This window comes from Nothobranchius furzeri, chromosome 10, assembly GCF_043380555.1.
Source record: "Nothobranchius furzeri strain GRZ-AD chromosome 10, NfurGRZ-RIMD1, whole genome shotgun sequence".
Taxonomy (NCBI): domain Eukaryota; kingdom Metazoa; phylum Chordata; class Actinopteri; order Cyprinodontiformes; family Nothobranchiidae; genus Nothobranchius; species Nothobranchius furzeri.
The window spans coordinates 36,757,832-36,779,903 of record NC_091750.1 but is presented as its reverse complement, the minus strand read 5'-3'; the positions used below and the strand labels follow the sequence as shown (position 1 = coordinate 36,779,903).

The window sequence follows — 22,072 nt, the reverse complement described above, 5'->3', positions numbered from 1 at the left end:
TTGGTGGACAGTTTTCTTGAACATGATTTGTAAAAGACCCCGCCCCCCCCCCCCCCCCACACACACACACACACACTCTCTCTCTCTGTAAAAGCATCTTCTCTGCATTCTACAAAAATCACATTTTGATCATTTTAAGATTTTATTCTGAAAGTTTTTGGGACCAAAGACAGAAAGTTACTGATTCCCAAAATAAAAGCGAAAAGTTCTGTTGGATCTGTCGCCTTAAAGCTTCGCTCACCAAAGCACGCAATTAACTAAAGTATTAACTACACTAATGCTGCCAGCAGGGGGCGGAGCCTAAAATGACCCTCGCCTGGCCGCAACGCTCCCGTTTGTTTTTCTGCTATAAAACGAGCTTCTCATGATTCTTTGAATATTTATGATGAAATTGTGACTTTCTTCTGCTGTAACTCGATACGGGATTCAGTTGTTTGTAAATAAAGTTATAAATACTATATAAGCTCACCTTGTTTTGGATTGATGATTATTAACCGTATTCTGAGTTCCACTTTAAGATTATTTTTATTGTGTTAAGAAAATGATAAAGTAATTTTTATAAGTAGATAGGACGCATTTACAGGTCAGATCCATTTATTTACGGTTTTACCTGGTAAAACAAGAGTCCAAATGTGTTCTGGTCCATTTGGAGCTGATTCCAGGTCGGATCTTACAGAAACCCACATGGGGTAACAGATCCAAACCTCCCTTCAGCCAAAACCAGACGCTGCACCCAAGCTCGACCAACAGCTGTTATATCAGTGTGTTGTCATGGTAACACAAGGGGGCGGAGTTAGTCCAAATTGCACACGGGGGTGGGGCATCACTACGTAGTTCTTCTCCTGGAGGCGGATTCTGTCTCCTGTTCGTACTCTATCTCCACATATGCCCGTTTCTTCCTCACCAACGAGCCGTTAGCTGGAGATTTGCCCTTAGACCTGGAGGCCTGCACCTCCTCCTCCTCCTCCTCCTCACTGGACTCGTCCTGCTCCTCTTCATCGCTGCTCGTCTTCAGCTTATTCATGTCCTGTCAGAAAAAACTGGAATTACTTGGAAGCAGCAGTCTCTGACTAAAGAGATCAGCTGTTTAACGTAAACACTGACGTCATATGGATTATCCTCAATCCTAATTTTTCCTCATTTACCTCAAAGTCACTCAGATCGCTCTCCTCCACTTCATCCTCCGCTACAAACTCCCTCTGCCCGACATCCTGCACAAAAGGGAAAACCCTTTCAGAATAAAATACCTTTTCTATCATTAAACATAGACTCTTGTAAAAGCTTCCTCCCATCACCTCATCATCCTCCTCCTCCTCCTCTTCAGCGTCTGACTCGCTCTCGGCATCCTGCTGCTCTAGAGCTTTGTCGAAGGCGTAAACGGGGAAGTTGTAGATGTCTCCGTACTGAAAGCAGATCAGATGAACACGATAGATGAACACGTTACACGAGTGGAACTGAAAGCCGAGATGACGCTGCAGTTCCAGGAGTCGTACCGTTCCCTGCTTCAGTCTCTCCAGCAGCTCCTTCTCGATGGCGTTGTCCAACTGAGCGGCGATCAGAGCTTTCTCCTGCAAACAACCAGCCATCAGTCAAAACCCGGTTACTGGTTCTGGTTGTTTTAAACCAGAACTGTCCAACCTGGGTCAAATGATAAATCTGATCTCACCTCTTTCCTTTTCTCTCTGCTCTCCACCTTCCTGCTCAGAGGAACCAACTTCCTCCTGAAACAAAAACACACACAGATGAAGATCCACCAGCTCAGAGTCACATGATCATTATGACTCGGGTTTGCAGGACTCACTGTCTCTTCAGAACCAGTTTACGCATCCGGATTAGGTACTGGGTGATTTTAGTGAAGCGCTGTTTGCATTTGTGTCGCAGGAATCGAGGCCAGTAGATCAAGTTCTCGTCGATTTGCTCCAGAGCTTTCTCATAGTTCTTACTCAGCTTCACCTAAACACACACACACACACACAAGCATTTTATTTCACCAGGCTCTCTGGGATCAGACCTCCCATATAAAAAAAAAACAACAACATTATTTTGAACAGCAAATTAATAGAAATTTCTGTGTTAAAAAGTCTAAAATGAATCATAAGATCTGAAAAAGAACCATTCTGAATCCGCCCATCTGACAAAACAAATTTTAGTCACTTGAGCATTTTATTGATGGATCTATTTTTGTTTGAAAAGAAAATTAAAGAGTGTAAAAGCTTTAGAAAAGTTTGACTACTCAGGTGCAAATGGACCTGTAGAAACCTGCTAGGAACCTCCGATTCTTTGCTTTCCTCACCTTCTCCCACATCCGAGCCGGAAAAGCCGCTCTCTCGATCTCCTTCATGTAGAGGAAACACTGACCTGAAACAAAACCAGCGAGTTAAAACAGCTGAGGTCCGTTTATCAGACCTGTTATCCCGATGATGAAGAAGCTTCACCTTTCTCCTCCCTGATGGTGGCGTACTGACTGTTGGCCAGTGGGCACGACGAGCGGTTACACACCCCGGTGATGCTATACTCATTCCTGCAGAAGTTCTGACTCTTTGTTCTGGACAGAAAACGTCCAAACAGAACCACAGAGACACTTTTATGAACAAGTTGCTTCAGAAGAAATCTGACAGTTTCAGTTTCTAACAGTTTTGGGCGGAGTTAAATACATCAGAGAAAAAAATCAAACTTACTTTACTTTGAAGGAGCAGAACTGTTTGTTTCCAATAATGTCCCAGATGACCTGCAGAAAGCAGATTTTCTGTTATTCAAAATTAAAAATACTTTTTTAATCCCAGAGGGAAATTAAGTTATTATGTTCACAAAACATGTTTATATTTATTTCTTGTATTGTTATTATTATAAATCCTAAACCATCGGTAGTAACCACAAAAAAAAAAAAAATAAAAAATCAAAACATTCCCTAAAATTGTTCTGGTATCAAGAGCAGAAATGAGTCAGAAATCAGCATAGAAAAAAGCCTTCACTGTAAAAGTGTTGATGTCTGGCTGCAAACAGGAAGAGATGAGGCCTGGATCAGGATAAAACACCACCGAGCTTTTAAAAGGCAGCGAAATACTACTTTTAAGTGACTTGTTAGTAAAGAAGACATTGTGAACAACGTTCAGGTTACATTTCTTACACAATTTAAGGGTAAGAAAGTCACGTGGTATATAACTAGATCAGTAAAAGGCTGGCTGATTAAAACCTCCGTTTAGGACGGATACCGGTAAGCTAACCGTAGCATGTTAGCTAGCTACTAGCTAAAAAGAAGTTTGACACACTCACGTCGTCGTGTTGCATTTTTAGTTTTTCTTGGAGCTTCTTATAGTTTCTCCACAGAGTCCGCAGTTTTTCCCGCCTAATAACCAATAATTTATGCTGATATTTAACTTTTAAAGTTTGTCAGGTCTGCAGAGCCTCATGTACTAGCAGAGAGACGCCATGTTTAAGGGGAAATCTCGTTCAGGCCAGAGTCACTGTTGTGAAGCATCGCGATACTTCATCATTTCCTGTGTGTGTGTGTGTGTGTGTGTGTGTGTGTGTGTGTGTGTGTGTGTGTGTGTGTGTGTGTGTGTGTGTGTGTGTGTGTGTGTGTGTGTGTGTGTGTAATATATTTAAAAATTAAGGGAAAGGGAAAAACTTACATTAAAAATGTGAAGAAAAGAAAAGGTAATAACAGGATCCTGAAAAAGACTAAATTGGTAGAACTGCTAGTGATGAAGAAGAGGATGAACAGGAAGTCACAACAAAAAACTGCCTGAACAAGTGAGTTTTCAGCTGTTTTTGAAGGAAACCACTGAGTCCACTGATCTCAGGCTCAGGGGGAGAGATCTGTCACCTTTGGTCTTTAGCCTGGTGCTGCACAACCAGTAGGCTTTGATCACTGGACCTCATGGACCTGCAGGGGGTGTAGGGACTGTAAAAATCCCCAATGCATGATGGTGCTTGTCCATGTAAGGCCCTAAAGACTAGAACCAGGATCTTGAAATGAACTCAGAAGTTGATTGACAGCCAGTGAAGCTGGAGGAGAAGCGGGGTGATGTGGGTGTACTGTGATGATTTGGTCAGAAGCCGAGCACAGGCGTTCTGAACCATTTGTCCTGCAGATGGTTCAGGGAGTATTTGATTAGACACGTGAAAAGTGAGTTGCAGTAATCTAAGTAAGCATGAGGAGATGAAGGTGTGGATAAATATCTAAAGTTCAGAGCGAGACAGAATGGGTGGTTAGCAATGTTCTTGCGATGGAAGAAGGAAGAGCAAACAAGAGAATTGACATCAGAATCCAGGGTGAGAGCTGGGTCAAAGGTCACACCAAGTTAGAGACTCTCCAGGGTTAGGTCAGCTTGCTTCTCACATTAAACACTGTCAGGAATCTTTTGGGAACCAGCTTGTCTGAGAAACAGATGAGGATCCCAGTTTTTGTATCTCCTGTCCTAAAGTTAAGTTGAACCTTTATGTGTGATTGCTTTTGTCTGACTGAATGAGCAGCCAATCACAAATTGGCACCGCCTTGTTTGTCTTGTTTGAAAGATTAAGACATTCTGCTGAAAAGTGACATTATGAAATAAATCAGCCATCAGAGAAACACTATTATGGAATCACAGCTGACTTTGTGAAAATGGAGAAAATGATGTAATAAAAGCTGGAAGAATGAAATAAAACCACCTCCATGTTATTTATTTGGGGGAAATTACCTCTAAAAGAAGGTTTAATATTATTAAGCACCTTTTAGTAGTGATGCGTCGGTCTCGAACGAACCGGCTCTAAGAGCCGGCTCTTTGAAATGAACGACGGGAGCCGGCTCGTCATTGGGAGCCGTCCCCTCCCCTCCTCCCTCCCCTCTTGCTTTGGTGAAAGCTACAAGTGATTGGTCAACATGTGTAACTGCATGTCCAGACTGTCCACACACAGAGCAGTAGGGGCGGGGAAGAGGGAGGATCAGACTCAGACACACAGCAGAGCACATGCGGGTGGAGGGAGACGAGAGGGAATGAGGAGGAGGAAAAAGGAGAGCGAGAGAGGAGAGTGCGACGAAGACGGTGAGAAAATGAGCGCCAGCAGTCGGAAAGTGGAGATTTCTCAAAGTGATCAGTTATTAAATCCATAGAACTGATAAATGTTTGATATATTGCATTTTTTACATTAGTAAATCATTTTACATATAGTTTTGCATTATTTTGGTTATAAATGTACTCTACGCAACAGAAAATCTGAGGAGCCACTTGGGAGCAGAAAGAGTCGGCTCTTTTTGCTGAGCTGAGCCAAAAGAACCGGCTCTCTAAAAAGAGCTGAAATTCCCATCATTACCTTTTAGAAGAAAAATGAAAAATATTTCGTAATATTTGAGATTAGATTTTACATAATTTGACACATTTATAAATTAGTGATGTGTCGGTAGCGACCGAACCGGATCTAAGAGCCGGCTCTTTGAAGTGAACGACGGGAGCCGGCTTTGCTTTGGTGAAAGCTACAGGCGATTGGTCAGCATGTGTAACTGCGTGTCCAGACTGTCCGCAGTAGGGGTGGGGAAGAAGGAGGATCAGACTCAGACACACAGCAGAGCACATGCGGGTGGAGGGAGACGAGAGGGAAAGAGGAGGAAAAAGGCGAGCGAGAGGGAGGAGAGTGCGACGAAGACGGTGAGAAAATGAGCGCCAGGCCAGCAGTCGGAAAGTGGAGATTTCTTAGTGTTCAGTTATTAAATCCATATAAATGATAAATATTTAATATATTGCATTTTTTACATTAGTAAATCATTTTACATATAGTTTTGCATTATTTTGATTATAAATGTACTCTACGCAACAGAAAATCTGAGGAGCCACTTGGGAGGCCAAAGAGCCGGCTCTTTTTGGTGAGCTGAGCCAAAAGAACCGGCTCTCTAAAAAGTGCCGGAATTCCCATCACTATTATAAATGTAGTTGTGTACCGTTATAACTCAATTCCAATACTTCAGATGAAAATTCAATGGCGGCACGTGGCAAACACAAATGTGATTACAAAATGCTCACAGTCAAGAAAGCTCATGAGACTTTGGCTTTTCACATTTTAATAGTTTCACTGAATGTCCTTCGGTTGCAGATCAGACAGGCTGAGGCGCTTGGCGTAACAAGATAAGGGGCAGCACCTTTCACGGAGTCACCGTGAACGCACCAATCATCACGTGAATGAACCGAAAGGATCGGCGAAACTGCAGCGCGGGGGGTTTTCTATGGCTCCTCTACAGCCTTTTGACTCTTGGTGTCAGAACATTTCTGTTGTTTCTCCTTCTTTTCCCTCAGGAGGAAACAACGAACCGTAAATTCCGCTTGTTGGTGAGAACATTTTGTGTGTCGCGAGTATGAAATGTTTTAAAACGCATAGATTCATGCAGATGTTGAATTCACTCAGAGCGATGCATTATGGGAGAGCCGCGGGTGTTGGACTGTAGCGACATCTAGTGGTGCAGAGGGAAACTGCAGCAGAATAACGACCTAATTCTTACATTTTTATTTAAAAGGTTCTTTCACATGTTCAAAACAAAGCGAATCTTTGATTTAGAGCTACTAATGTTACCTAGAAAATCCAGTCACAGGAGCCAGATGTTGGGAACCAGGTTAAAAGTTTAGCAGCAAGTTAAAACAGCGAGTTGAAATAAACCCAGAGTGGGTTAATGTCAAATCCGTGACTCACATATGTACTTTGTGTTACTATTAAACATATATTTGTACGATTTTACAGTTGACTTCGTTTCTGATGACGATCCTTCCAGAAACCTTTTATCTGCATTTATAATTAAACCAGTGGCCAGAACCATTGAGCCCTTTTTAATAAGCAATCTGAGATTCAAAGATTCAAATAAAGGGAACGAGTTAACTGTTTTGCAAACACTCACTAGTCTCTTTTAACACGTTTGTATTATTATGGTCTGTTTCGAGGATAAATCAGAATACTTTATTAGTGAAGAAATGACACATAGAAAACTAGATGTGTACAACATTAACGCTGCTCTTCATAAATGTAGTAACTGTACGGATGAGAGTACTCGTGCCTGAATTCTGAATATATTTGAAAATAATTGACTGCTTCCACTCATCTCCTAATCTAACACTGTTAAATGGTAAATAGCCTGTATTTGATATAGCGCCTTCTAGAGTCCTGGAACCCCCCCAAGGCGCTTTACAACACAGTCATTCACACACTGATGGTGATGAGCTACGATGTAGCCACAGCTGCCCTGGGGCGCACTGACAGAGGCGAGGCTGCCGAGCACTGGCGCCACCGGTCCCTCCGACCACCACCAGCAGGCAACGTGGGTTAAGTGTCTTGCCCAAGGACACAACGACAGAGTGAGCGGGGCTCGAACCTGCAACCTTCCGATTACGGGGCGAGCACTTAACTCCTGTGCCACCGCCGCCCCATTTTAAGAGTGAAAGGTCAAAGTTCAGGTCTTCACTACTAGCTGAAGCTTTCCTTGTAGAAGTTTGTTTCAGTATTTCCGGTAAAATCGTCGAGCTTCATCAGTTACAGATTAAAATAATCTGAACAGCTTCGGGATTATTTTTGGAAGAAAAAGTTGAGCGACGAGTGCATGAAAAAACAAACCGTTTATTTCTGTAAATAGCATGAGCTGCTGTACAACATCAACCCCCCCCCCCCCCCCCCCCCCAAACAAAATGAACCCACACGTATCATCTCTGCAAAATCATACAAGTTTACTGGTTAAAATTCTGGTTCTGGTCGTCATGGAAACAGTTTCCTCATCAGTAACACAATGAACAAAGCTAAACCGTAATGATGAACAAACATGCAACAAGCATCCATTTGTGTGCACAAACACACCAAATCAGCTCCGATCATTCCCAAAACGGAAGCGCAGACGAGTTCCGGAGTCGGAGCGTTCCTTCCAGCGCAGATGAGGGATTTATTTAGACGTTACCTGAAGCGTGTCCGAGACATTTTCACCACAAATGCCTGGAAACCAACTCTAGAATCAGAAAATTATTTTCTTCATGCATTTAAACATCAAACCGAAACAGAATTCGCCCACAGCAGGAAGATGGGATTAGAGCGGATTAGATTGGTTTTAATTTAAAATTACATATAAATGCTACAACAGGAATTATGTTTGTGAAATTTTATTCAAAATAAAAAAGCATTTTGATACAGAAACACCAGCCAATAGGAAGCTAAGGATTCTAGAAAAGCAGGAAACAAAACAGGAAGTCAGAGATTCCAGAACGTTTCTGTTTGGGATTAACAACGGATGAGCACTCCATGGACGGCATGGATAGAACTGATCTAATCCAGATGTGTTTTAGAACTCCAAAGAATCCCCACACTGATAAAAACAGATCTTGATTTTCATTTTTATCTTTTAAAACAAAAACATCTGGATGAGGATAAGATGGAGAACATCACAGATGATCCCAGCATGAAGGAGGAGTTCTAGATACACAATGGGTTTAAAGCTGCGGGACAGAACCAGAACTCGCCTACGATGAACATAAACTTCTAATAAAACTTAAAGTAGAAGAGAGTTTAACCACAACACTGTAGAACCCGGCCGAGGAACCCAGATGTTCTGGTTTAACCACAGACCAGCACATCGTATAAAACCTATGAAAATAACACTGTATGAAAACATGGTGACGGACCAGAACCAGAACCAGAGGGTTTCGTTTCCATGTTTAACGTTTCTGACCGGAATCACTTTTCCGAACGAGAACATTCCAGATTCCTGTGTGCTAGTACTCTGAGATCCACATTTTAGGAAGGAAGATCCGGTTTAGAACTGAAACCAAATGTTTCCCATCAGTTCCAGACCAGATGGGTTCTAGAAGAATCCACAAGAACCGAAGAAGATCAAACGGGTTAGATTCTAGAATGTAGAACCTGGACATTTCCAGCGGTTCTGAAAGCTGCCAACCAGACTAAAACCAGAGAACTCTGATCCGGAATCGGGTTCTGAAAACAAAAATGCTACAGCGACGGTGTTCTCCAGAAATCTGATCAGGAATGTTCTAGATTTAAATCAGTTTGGATTCAGAGACATGCCAGGAGTTTGAGTCCCGTCATGCGGACCACATGTGGATCAGATGTGGACCAGATGTAGATCAGATGTGGACCAGATGTAGATCAGATGTGGACCAGATGTAGATCTGATGTGGACCAGATGTAGATCAGATCTGGACCAGATGTAGATCAGATGTGGACCAGATGTAGATCAGATCTGGACCAGATGTGGATCAGATGTGGACCAGATGTAGATCAGATGTGGACCAGATGTAGATCAGATGTGGACCAGATGTAGATCAGATGTGGACCAGATGTGGACCAGATGTAGATCAGATCTGGACCAGATGTAGATCAGATGTGGACCAGATGTAGACCAGATCTGGACCAGATGTGGAAGTCCTCTTGTTTGTTGATGACTGATACAGAGTAGTCTGGTTCGGTCCGGTCAGCATATCACAGAACTCAGAAACACCCTACGGCTAACAGAGCATTAAACATTTCCACGGAACCAGAGAGAGACCGAACAGGTAATATACAAAAAGAACGGGTCGACTGGGTCGATCGGTACCAGCTGATATCAACATATAAACAGGTGGGTCTACAGGTGAGATCAGAACTTCAGCAGCGGCAGAAACAGACGAGGTTTCTTTAGAAAAGCAGATCAGCAGTTTCATGAACAGAGCTGCGGTTTGGACCGGACCGGACCGACCCAATCCCTAATGAAGTCTTGTGTTATTTTACAGGAACCGACTGATTTAACATTCACAAGCAGAACCAGAACCTGTCAGAGGGATTAGACTGAGACGAACAGAAAGGGAAGGCTGATCGGACCGGACCGGCAGCTGAAACCCGTTTAAAGTCAGCAGGTGTGTTTGGGTCAGAACGGGTTCTAATCCCTCAGACGGTTCTGAGCTGCTTCAGAAAAGCTGAAACGAGACGATTTAAACAAGCTGAAGATGTTTTTGGCACAAACACAAACAAGGAGCAAACCCCCAGGACCGGGTCAGAACCAGGACCAGGACCAGGTCAGAACCAGGGTGAGTGTAGATTCCAACAAGCAGCTAAAGCAGATCATCAATGAAAGGCGTCGGTTCGATTAGACCGGGTTCTGCATCTGGAACCGTCATTAACCCAACAGAACCGGGCCCTATCCGTACTCCGTGATCCGGCTGAAGGGTTTCGTGATGGAGCTTTCTAAACGTTTGTGCCACCAGAACCAGGAAGGTCCGGTTTGCGGGTTCTGATGGTCCGAAGGTCCTCTCCGGGTTTAAGGCGTGTCACTAAACAGCTGCTCTGTCCCGACCCTGGTCGGGTCTCAGCGAGTCTCTGTGGTCCTAGGAGGTCTTGACCAGGTCGTAGACGTAGATGTGGAAGTCGTCGTCGAACTTGATGAAGTAGACGGAGGGCTTGGCCTCCACCTGGTGGATCACCATTCCTGACCGCTTCCCGCCGTCCTCTTTGGCGTACTCCACCTGCTTCCCCACCAGACTGTCCACCACCTCGCCAGGTTCCCGCTCGGCTGGCACGCCGTCATCTGTCAACAAACACTCCGATTAGACCAGAACCACGGGCCGACCCAACACCGCGTCAGCTCAGAAGGAACCAGAACAAGATACGACTGCAGGTCACATCTGGATCATCAGAACCAGAACCTCTCCACATGAACACGATGAAAACTGACACTCACTGGACTCGGGCATGATCCTCAGGTCTCCCTCCTTGTAGTCGTCCAGCAGCTGGTACATGTACAGAACCGGGTCTTTCTCGTAGGTGATGTAGAACCAGGTCGTCATGATGGGGGCTCGGGCCAGAACCATGCCTCTCCACTCCTCCTTCGGCCCGTCCTCCGTCTCAAACATGTGCTCCACCGCCTTCCCAATCATCGTCTCCGCCAGCATCGAGTCGGTGACACGGGCCGGCGCTGGAGCGGTCACAGAGTTTGGGTCAGAATGATCTCATGTTCTGGACTTTGGCTGCACAGGAAAACTAAAAGCTGCTGTTTAACCATAATCCTGTTTTATAATCCAGGACAGATCTGAGGTTTAATCCCATTTGATAACAAATAAAACTCGTTCTAATAAATAGCAGACGGATCTGGCGCCGTCTGACAATTCTGAGTGAAATGAAACTTTAACAGAAACGTGTTGAAGCTCCTCACCCACTCGGTCGGCCAGAACCTCCAGGCCGATCACTCGCTCGTCGCTGAACAGCTCCAGACCGTAAATACAGTCAAAACCGTCGTATTTGATCAGGTAGAGAGACGGGTTCACCGGTACCTGGTCCAGAACCGTCCCCTTCCACTGGGAGGACTTACCTGAGAGGAAACACAAGCAGGTAAAACACCTGAGAGGACCCAGCAGACAGAAAATCTGAACCCGAGTTTACAGAACAGATATTTAATCTGGATTAGGGTTGTCACGGTAACCGGTGTAGCGGTAAACCCCGGTAAAAAAAGTTGACAATAATAATAACCGTCTTGTTTTTAAAATTATATTATCTCGGCGGATTAGCGTGGCTGCGGTGTAGGCGCGGTGACCCTTACCAGCCACCGTATCATCTGCTGAAGTTGCCGGCAGCACATGCGCACTTTGTTGTTTACAACCAAAACTTTCTTGAAGCTAAAGCTGAAATAATGGCCAAAGGAGGAGACGGCAGCGCTCAGGACATTTATTATCCCTCAAAGAAGACAAAGTGGGAAGTACGGGCATCTTTTGGATATCTGAAGAATGCCGAGGGACAGCTGATAGAAGACGGCTATCCTGTTTGCAGCACGTGCAGAAAAAGTGTCTGTGAAAGGCAGCAACGCTTCAAATCTCATGACACATCTGCGTGACCATCACCCACAACTCTACAGTCAACACAAGGCAAGCTAACGTTAGCGTTTTAGCTAAAATGCGTGATCCGAGGATTTGGGTTGAGGGAGAATGCAACGAGTCGCTATATAAAGCAGCCGCAGCGCCGCTACCTGCATATAAACCGTGTCGCGGACACCGCCATGTTGAAATGACGCTATGCATTACGGGGCTCCCAGGGGCAGATAAGAGTTGGTCTCTCTCCGAGAATAATTATGAATTTAACAACGATTACTGCCTGATGACATTTTCCCACATCTGCAAAGCTCACTGGAAGGACACAAACCGAGGACAATATTTTCCTGATATAGGGTTTGTTACTCAAGTAAGGGTAAAAAAGTATCTGATTAGAAGGCTACTCGAGTACTGAGTATCATCTGATCTAATATTTTTAAAATGAAGACATCAAACAGACAAAAAATAAGAAGTTATGGGCAAATATTGGTATTTTAAAGACTAAAGGGGAAACATGTAAACAAATAAACAACATAATTACACAATAACACATTTTAGGCTAAATTTAGACACAAACTGAGGACAATATTTTCCTGATATACAGGGTTTATGTAGTTGTCTGAAAATGTAACACGTTTAAAAAATACCGCGATAATACCGAAAACCGTGATAGTTTTGGTCACAATAACCGTGAGGTTAAATTTTCACACCGTCACAACCCTAATCTGGATTTATTCATCTGATAAATCCTTATTAAATCTCATAAATGTTTTTCTTCCAAACTTTGATTTTATTTCTCTAAATTTATGACATAACACCAAAAACTCCATCTCTGAAGGAAGTCCAGGTTCATTAGTTTCAGACTCTTATTTTGAAGGACGTTAGCCTGAGGATGCAGCTGAGGGAATAAACACCCGATGATGTCATTTTGTAAGTTACTCACTTAAAAGTCACCAGGACCTTCAGTTACAACCATGATTCCAACAGAACCAACGTTCTGCTGCTACTGGGCCTTTACTCCCTAAACCGGGAAAACAGAGAATTCTTCCTGCGGAGGATTTTCCTTCTGAGCTGTTCAAGGGTAACTTACTGCCCTCCTTCCAGATGTGCTGGATCCTGCAGCCAACGATGTTCCTTCTGGGCGGGGTCAGAGACTTACTGGGTCCAACACTGGTCCTCTGCTTCCTGAAGGAGAAAAGAGACGGAGGACAAATGAACGAGTCGGTTCAGAGAGCCGACGGGAGTGAGAGCAGGATCAGCTAGAGACAAACGATCCAGTTTAAACCGGTTGTGTGGCTCATCCCTTTAGTTACGAGATCTGATTCGAAGTTTCAAACAGACGTGAAAATGAGACAAGGGTGACAAACGAAAAGAGGCCCCTCCCCCTGCAGATTCTAAGCCGGACAACCGAGCCGCACAATACTGCAAATCTCTTTAAAGGGTTAGAGATGTTCGTGTCTGCTAGAACCCGGTGTCGGTACAGGATCTGCTCGGGTGCAAGATCGGCTCGGGGTCCTTCGACTGCAGATGACGTCAAAGTACGGCAACCCCACTCGGACAAAATACACTACACATCTATACTGTTGGAAAGAATTTAGCAGTTTCGTTATTAAAATAATGTTTCTTACGACGTAAGTTTGTGTTTATAATGGTGTTTGTAAAATGAAACACTGTATTGTATTCAGGATGTTGAACTCCTCTTTGAGCACATCCCTTGAAGGATCATAGGTATTAGCAACACCTGTGAAATAGAATTTGCAGGAAAGAAGTGTGTCCCGTTTATTGAAGTATTTTGTGTTTAGAGTTTTTGACGTCTTGTCCATGCGTAGTTCAGGTACGCTCATAGCTGCTAGCCAAAACTCTGGAGTTAAAAGTTTTCTGGCTTTACTAAAATACCTGTCTGTACTTATTTGATTGATGGTAGTTTTACTTTCTATTAGACTCCAAATGTAATCATTTGGCACGTTTCTAATTCCTAATTTGTAAGAATGTAATCGGTGATATTAGCATTAGCATTCCTATGGGTTTTTCCATGTATATTAGCATTGCGCTAACCACTCGCTGCCAAATTGCAGCCGTTGCGATTAGAAAATATCCTTTTGTCACATCGCAATTTAATTGCACATGCAGTTAATCGTTCAGCCCTAATATACATGCAGCTCTATGCTAAAAGTGTATTTTCAAAGAGGTAATGATGGATTTCTTTGTAAAAGTTGTCCATCTTTCCAACAAAAAGATTTGCCTGGACCAACGTAACGTGATTACGTAACTTCCGTAAGGTTCATGTTCAGCCAATCAACTACTTTGACGTCATCGGCAGTCGAAGGACCCCGAGCAGATCTTGTACCGACACCGGCCCTAACGGTAAACGGTCTGTATTTGTGTAGCGCCTTTTAGGGTTCTACAACCCCCTAAGGCGCTTCACAACACAATCAGTCATTCACACACACACACACACACACACACACACACACACACACACACACACACACACACACTGGTGATGATTGCAGTCGCAGCTGCCCTGGGGTACGCTGATGAGGCGGCGCCGCCGGTCCCTCCGCTCCGACCACCACCAGCAGGCAAGATGGGTTAGTTAGTGTCAACCCTCTGACTAATGGACAACCCGCTCTACCTCCAGAGCTAACGCTGCCTAAAAACGGTTCTGATACCTGGAGGAGCAGACCAGAACCAGGAGGACGTGGTGGTGTGAGGACTTACTTGTGCGGGTTCCTCTTCTTCATCATGTTTGCAGAAACACCAGAATGTCCTGAAACACAAAACACAAACATTCAGCATCTCCAGCAGCTGGTGCTGCGTTCAAGAGCCGCCTCCTGAAGTTGGTGCTGACAGACACTCGTTTGATGTGTGGTCGGGTCCATCTCAGATCAGAACCAACATCCGACTAAACTCTGGACTCACCCCCGTCCGCTCTGGGCCGCGGGGACGCCGGACTCTTGAATGGAGTCTTCATTCATCCACCTGAAGGGGGATCACCAATAAGGACTCTGGTCCCGGTCTGGACTCCAGTTGTGAAGGTTGAGAGAGGGGAGCGGGAGGGGGGAGGGGAGGGAAAAGGAGAAGCAGGAACTAACCCCAGTCCTGGATTAGAGCATCCAGACCACGTGCAGTCTGACTCTAGACAATGGAGGCAGCGTCCGCTGCTGAAGTCGGACAGGAAACGATGCGTCGGTTCTGAGGAAACATCAGAGGCGGCATTAAAACCCTCAAATGCCTCACTTTAGTTCACAAAACCGACCGACTCGGACCTGCCAGGTCCGCTCAGAGGAACATGTTTGCAAAAGTTAAGATAGGTGAGCAGCACTAGAGTCAGATGACTCCAAAGCACTTTACACGACTGTGACTCATTCATCCATTCACAGACTGATTGTGATGAGCTACACTGTAGCCACAGCTTCCCTGGGACACACTGACAGAGTCGAGGTCGCAGAGCCGCCTGTCCCTCCTACCACCAGCAGCAGGCATGGAGGGTGAGGTGTCTTGCCCAACGACACAACTGGGATCGATCCAGCAACCCTCCACTTGCTGGATAACCTGCCCTACCTCCTAAGCTGCTGCTGCTGCCCTACCAGATCCCGATTACCTAGAGAAAACATCCACATGGAAGATCTGGTAATGCTAGCGTGAAATAGCAATTCGCGTTTGTGCGTTCAGGCCAGGGGCCATGAGTAATGCTGATCTCTTATTGGTCCTCAGAGATGATGCCTTCACGGGGCAACATAAACACATTCCAAAACTTTAACATCCAACATGGCTGAATTTTAGCAGTTTACGATGAGCTGTTGGTTATTTTAAATAAGCTAATGTTTCTCTACATTAAGACCAATCAACCTGAGAAGATCAAAAACAGCCACGGCAGGTAGAAAAACCAGGCGGGACGAGTAAGGACCCATCGGCTGGCTGGGCGACGGTTGGCTGCGGGTGACGCGCGGCAGGAAGACGGTGTCAGGACGAGTTACAGTGCTGATGCTTTGCAGCCGCGTGACACAAACCACAAGAGAAACCCGAGAGCTGCTGCTGCTGGATCAGACACACGCAGCAGAGCCAATTTAACACCTGAGCTGGTTTCACTCAGGTAAACCATCGGCTCTCTGGTCCAAATGTTAGAAAACCGAACCGCACTTCTTCTGGTTTTAACCCTCTCAGGCTCAAAATAAGTTTTGATAAAAGGACAACTGAGTCCTTCAGGGTGCTTCCGAGTTAAAATGCTCATGAAATACGTATGTGGAGTAACCAGGTAGGTAGGTTTTAACCTGCCAGCCTCCAGACGGTTCAGAAACTCCTTTTAAAAAATAAGATCAGTTTGACCCAAACAGAAACAATGACTAAATCAGCTGAAAGGAACCAGGAGAACCTCTAAAGACACTAATGGGCCATTCCCATCTGTACCGGGTCGGCCCGGGCTGGGTAGCGTAGGTTGTTTACATATCTGGGTGGCCTGGTATTTTTCCGGACCAACCAAGGCTCATTCTCAGCCCTCTTCTCGAGGGGGTCTGCTTCAGGCCGACCAGGGCCAACACACCCACTGCTGACAGCAAATTCACACCTTCCATTAGAGCAAGCCTCTGATTGGTGGGTAGAATCAGCCCACATGGGCTTAAGGCAAGGATGTGTGGAATCAACCGGGCCAGGCTGGGGCCGACTGGGGCTACCCGGCCCGGGCCGACCCGGTACAGATGGGAATGGCCCATAACTCCACAAGGTCGGGATCACCAGATAAACGTCTTGTGAGATTGTAATGACCCATCTGGGCCAGATCCAACAGGACTACAGAACCAGAACCCTCTGAGACCTGATTTGGAGCGGTTTCGGATCTTGGCTTCTAACAAAAATTATTGCAATTATTTCTACAATTTCTCTTTGAAATCATGTTCTTATTTTGCCACATTTCTCCTCTGTTCGGTTTACTACCTACAGTCTGAGATCAACACAGCCTTGCCCTCCAGCATCATCATCAGTAGCAAGAGGAGCGACCCTGCAACAGCTACATTGTACCCCATCATCAGGTTAAATAGGACAGCAATAGATCAGGAGGTGGAGCAGGTTGTGCAGGAATCGGAAGGTTGCAGGTTTGATCCTGACTTTAATCAGAGATTGATGCTGTTGTGTCCTTGGGCAAGACACTTAACCTGCTTTGCCTGCTGGTGGTGGTCGGAGGGACTGGAGGCGCCTGTGCTCAGCAGCTTCACCTCTGTCAGTGCGCTCCAGAGCAGCTATGGCTCATCACCATCAGTGTGTTAATGTGTGTGTGTGTGTGTGTGTGTGTGTGTGTGTGTGTTGTAATGTGCCTTGGGGGGTTGTAGAACCCTAAGAAGGCGTTATACAAATACAGACCATTTACCAAAACAAGTTACTTTTGCTTTACATTGTCCTTATGTGGTACGGGTGTATATAATGATTCGCTTCCATTTTGAATTTCTAATAAATATGATTTGTTATTCAGACGGGTATACTGTGGTTATGTCATGGTGTTTGAAAATATTATTCTGTGTGCCCCTTTTTAAATTTGAGCACCCGCCCCTTCAAAGGTCTCTGCACAGCCCTGCCCACCAGCGCGTGTGAATGGGTGAATGACTCTGGTTGGGGGTGACTTGCTCTTTAAACAAGGTTCAGATCTTTACTGACAAGTAAAACAGCAGCTGTATCGGTCACGTGACAACTTCCTAAATGATACTTGCACTGACACGAGGTCTTGATCTATGAGCTAGTGTTGCTCAACCGATCACTACAGAACCCTAGGAAGGCGCTATACAAATACAACGCATTTACCAAATTTAAATCTACTCATTATAAGAAATTGACAATAGCTAGATCTATCCAAGTAAAAAAAAAAATCATGTTGCAGCTACTCAAATGCAAGATTAGCTAGTAAATTAACTTACAGATAAAATGTACAAATATTTGCACAATCTGCAACTTTTTTAAATCAAAATTTTTAGCTAAATAATAAGTGTTTCACCCTTTTATGGCTTTTTGCAATTAATAATATTTTGTCGGGGCAAGAATCGCATGCTTTTATTTAAAGGGGACATATTTCACAAATCTTGCATTTTTTGTTACACAAACACATGTAAAAAATAAATAAATGAGACAAATGCCCCCCCCCCCCCCCCCCCCCCGGACCCAGCGAATTTGGGAGCCGGCCCTGCTGATACCAGAGCTGAACAGCGACACCTGGCGGCGGAGAGTTCCTTCTGTGAGGAGTTGCTGCTTATTTTGGCTGCTGGTGATAAAAGATGTGCAGCTAGAGGTCACAGAAAATAAGTCTCCCAAACAAGCACCCACCCCGGAACGGAACCGCCAGTCACGCGCTAAATATGCACGAAATTAGCGCACAGCTAATTGCTTCTCTTTCGCAACGCGGCAGCCATGTTGCGCCAGTATTTACAAAACCCGCAGAGGCGCAAGAAAAAGGTGCAAGTGAACAAAGAGAATGGGGAGGTCTGCTGGGGAAGAAAACACAGCGCGCTGCTGTGCGGGAAACCGTGAGCACGGATAAACGGCTCGCTACCGGCTCCGGTGTGAAGAGCAACAAGCCACCGTCACTCACCGATACAGCAGTCAACAGCGCCGCATAATCTCGATCAGCAGCCGAAGCGCCAAATTGATCCGCTCTGTCTCCGTTCGGTTGTTCGCTGCGTCAAGCTAGCTGTGCCAAGATGGAGGAGGGCGGGAAAGTGAGAACGCACTTCAAAATAAAAGCCACCAGCGTCAAATAAAAGACTGCATCAGCGGTGAACAGGTGTATTATGGGACATAGAGCCCCTGGCAAAAGACAAAACAACCTTCAATATTTTTGTGGTCCAACAGTTATTCTAAAACAAGTCTCCAATAATCGCTCATTTTAAAATTTATTTGAGTTGCTTGAGTTATTCAAGCAGAAAAAAGCTCCCAACTCACGGGATGAACCAGATCTGACAACACATAACCTGCAGTCTGTCATAGAGATGTAATTTATTCATCATTATTTGGTTGAACCTATGAAGAGTGGCAAAAATAACAGATGACAATATTTTTTGGTCCTTTTAAGAGATTTTTAGTACTACTAAAATGTGTGTATCTTGGCATGTAGTGTGTGGAGAGTTTTTAGAAAATCTGAAAACCTGTGGAGGAAATATGAAATATCTGGTCAAAAATCTACATTAACTACCTGGTTAACGTTCTTCATATATTAGGGATGTAAGAAAAGGTTTAAACGGCAATATATTGTGATTTTTTCCCAGCGATATGTCAATATTCAAAAGCTGTGTATAAAAAATATCAATATAGTAATATATCATGATTTTTCCCCCTGCAATATTATATCCATATTCAAAAGTCGTGTCTCTTAATTTTTAAAAGAATTTACATGCAAACATTTTCTTTTGGTGCAATTCAAATGCCGACCACTAGTTGGCAGCAGTGTACAATGGGTTTTGTTTCCACCATTGAAATGTAAATCCCTCTTTTATGGTTCAGAAACCTCATGTTAAACATGTTAAAGAGCAAGTCACTCCAAATCACAATTTTTTTGCTGATAAACTATATAAATGAGTGTCTGATTGTGCTGTAGACAAATGTTTATGTTTATGTATTTAGCAGACGCTTTTGTCCAAAGCGACTTACAAGTGATAATTGACATATTGCCCTTGAGGCTAACAACAACAATAACAACAACAACTTGACATCAGTCATGGAGAGTAGGGAACAAGGAGTGGACAGTGGAGAGGGGGGACGGGTGCAAGGAGGGGGCTAGTTAAGAAGATGCTCTCTGAAGAGCAGGGTCTTCAGGAGTTTCTTGAAAATTGAAAAGGAAGCTCCTGTTCTGGTAGTGCTTGGAAGGTCATTCCACATTTGTGGAACGATGCATGAGAAGAGTCTGGATTGTCCTGAGCGTGGTGTAGGCACTGCTAGCCGACGATCCTGTGATGACCGGAGCGGCCGGGCCGAGACGTAAGCCTTTGCAAGAGGATTCAGGTAGATGGGAGCCGTACCATCTCGGACTTTGTATGCTAGTGTTAGCAATTTGAATTTGATGCGTGCAGCTAGCGGTAACCAGTGGAGCTCACTGAACAAAGGAGTGACGTGTGCTCTTTTTGGCTGATTGAAGCCCAGACGCGCCGCTGCGTTCTGGACCATTTGAAGAGGTCTCACAGTACAGCCTGGAAGACCAGTTAAAAGGGCGTTGCAGTAATGGAGGCGGGAGATGACAGTAGATTGCACCAGGAGCTGGGTGGCATGTTGTGTTAGGTATGGTCTGATCTTTCGTATGTTATACAGCGCAAAGCGGCATGAACGAGCAACAGAGGCAACGTGATCTTTAAAGGTCAGGTGTTCCATCAATCACAACACCCAGATTTCAAACTGCCTTTGAAGGAGCCAGAGATAGGAAGTCATTCTGGATTGAGATATTGTGCTGTACGGATGGCTTTGCTGGGATGACAAGTAGTTCAGTTTTAGAGAGGTTGAGTTGGAGATGGTGGGATTACATCCATTTTGATATGTCAGAGAGACACTTTGATATTCGTGCAGAGACAGTGTGGTCGTCCGGTGGAAATGACAGATAGAGCTGGGTGTCTGCATAGCAGTGGTAGGAGAAGCCATGTGATCGAATGATCTCACCCAGTGAGGCGGTGTATATGGCAAAGAGAAGAGGTCCTAGGACAGAGCCCTGGGGGACTCCTGTGGCAAGATGGTGCACGGTAGAGGATTGTCCAAGCCAAGATACACTGAATGATCGTCCTGTGAGGTACGATTCAAACCAGGCGTGTGCTTTCTCTGTGATGCCCATGCTAGAGTGTGGACAAAAGGAAGCCATGGTTGACGGTGTCAAATGCAGCCGATAAGTCGAGCAGGAAATGTAGTCAATATTTCGGCACTTTAGTGCATTTTAGTTAAAATTTAAATATTCTGCTTAAAACTGTCAGTGATGTACCATCGTCAGGTAAAAACTCAGCACTGCATTTGAATTTAAATCTCCCATCGCTATTGGATAAGAAGTACACTATGATGTTAGATGGTAGATTATGATGTCACAATGTCGTGAGTGTGTGTATTCGTTAGCAGCTCCACCCTCTTGTTCTGCTAGGCAACAACATTTGTTGCATTTTTCAAACAGGAAGAGTGAGTTGAGTAAGAATCTGGTAGGGGTTGACTTGCTCTTTAAAGAGTCTAACCATCTCTTCCTGTCTAACCATCTCTTCCATCGATCAAAATGGGTAATGTGAGGTCACTGGCCAACAAGATGAAGGAACTCCAAGCCCTTTCAAGGACTCAGCCAGAGTTTCGGCAGTTTCGGAACCGCTGGAGGAGATAATGCAAAGAAGGATTTTCCAGAGAATCAAGAAAATGATGGACAACCCTGAGCATTCTCTTCACAAGACTGTCCGACAACGGAAGAGTGTCTTCAGTCAGAGGCTTCTTCAGTTTGGCTGCAACACTGACCGCTACTGGAGATCCTTCCTGCCAACAGCCATTGTAATATACAACAACTCTTTGATGACTTGATTATTGTTATTATTCTGATCTACTACAGCAATCAATTTTCCTCTGGGATTATTAAAGTGGTTTTGAATTGAATTTTTATGTGATAAATGAAAACCATAATTATGTTACAACTGTAATATGCAATTATTGGTAATAATCTAAGTAAATTAAATGAAAATATTTGTAGATTCAGTTACATTCAAATAACAGATTTAGAAATGTATATTTATCTTAGACATTTAAATGCATCTTTTGTGTAGGGAGTAGAATCAGAGCCTTGTGATGATGTATTGATTATTAAAACGTGTGTCTGTATTACCACATCTGTTTCTTTACAGTTGAATGGAGCCAATTCTGACTGTAATGACTTTAGAATCCGGTGCTTTATTTAAACATGAATTACCACCTGTTTTAAAGTTAACATTTGCGGATCTTAAAAGAAATTAGTCAACTACGGATAGGCTTTTGCTTTGAAAAGCCTGAAGAGGAAGTAACGTTCATTGAGTCCGGTGCCTTTACACGTGCATGTGCGCAGAATTTTACCAAAATTCTTCCACCGTCGAGTCCCGCCTTTCTGGCTTTTGCAAAATAGTGATCCTTGGTAAAGTCACTCGGCAGATTTTCCTGCTAAATACTGACCTGTTATTGTTTTTTCTTTGGCGGAGCTTCAGCTCAGGCGTACACCGTATGCTCAATTTTCTTTAAAGTCCTGCTGACACCTTTTAGTTCCAGACGTTAAGTCCAGAGGTGGCAACTGCAGTGTAGAGAAGGCAGCGGTCCAGGTGGCGGCGTAA

General features: G+C 44.4%; 2 protein-coding genes and 1 non-coding gene across 5 annotated transcripts; all 3 read right to left on the bottom strand.

Annotated features, from left to right (window-relative positions):
• Positions 1–576: 576 nt before the first annotated feature.
• On the bottom strand, positions 577–3,452 carry mak16 (MAK16 homolog (S. cerevisiae)). The gene is made up of 10 exons (XM_015960345.3): positions 3,274–3,452; positions 2,679–2,728; positions 2,436–2,545; positions 2,294–2,358; positions 1,802–1,953; positions 1,667–1,721; positions 1,494–1,568; positions 1,296–1,403; positions 1,146–1,211; positions 577–1,027 (listed from the first exon to the last, which is right to left on the bottom strand). Exons 1-10 carry the CDS (start codon positions 3,286–3,288, stop codon positions 827–829), a joined length of 897 nt encoding a protein of 298 aa, XP_015815831.3. The 5' UTR covers positions 3,289–3,452; the 3' UTR covers positions 577–826.
• A 2,616-nt stretch (positions 3,453–6,068) lies between these two features.
• LOC129152567 (small nucleolar RNA U13) lies at positions 6,069–6,170 on the bottom strand. The gene has a single exon (XR_008559148.2). It is a non-coding gene; the product is annotated as a small nucleolar RNA U13 (small nucleolar RNA).
• A 3,919-nt stretch (positions 6,171–10,089) lies between these two features.
• Positions 10,090–22,060, bottom strand: spinb (spindlin b). 3 transcript variants are annotated; one of them, XM_054730363.2, is made up of 8 exons: positions 21,918–22,060; positions 14,888–14,987; positions 14,715–14,774; positions 14,514–14,562; positions 12,883–12,977; positions 11,144–11,299; positions 10,673–10,906; positions 10,090–10,519 (listed from the first exon to the last, which is right to left on the bottom strand). In XM_054730363.2, the coding sequence occupies exons 3-8, from the start codon at positions 14,764–14,766 to the stop codon at positions 10,320–10,322; spliced, it is 786 nt and encodes a 261-aa protein (XP_054586338.1). In that variant the 5' UTR covers positions 14,767–14,774; positions 14,888–14,987; positions 21,918–22,060; the 3' UTR covers positions 10,090–10,319. The 3 variants fall into 3 exon arrangements, with proteins under 3 accessions (XP_054586338.1, XP_054586337.1, XP_070411704.1); XM_054730362.2 differs by lacking the exon at positions 21,918–22,060 and adding an exon at positions 18,364–18,479; XM_070555603.1 differs by lacking the exon at positions 21,918–22,060 and having other exon boundaries at positions 14,715–14,945.
• Positions 22,061–22,072: the final 12 nt, after the last annotated feature.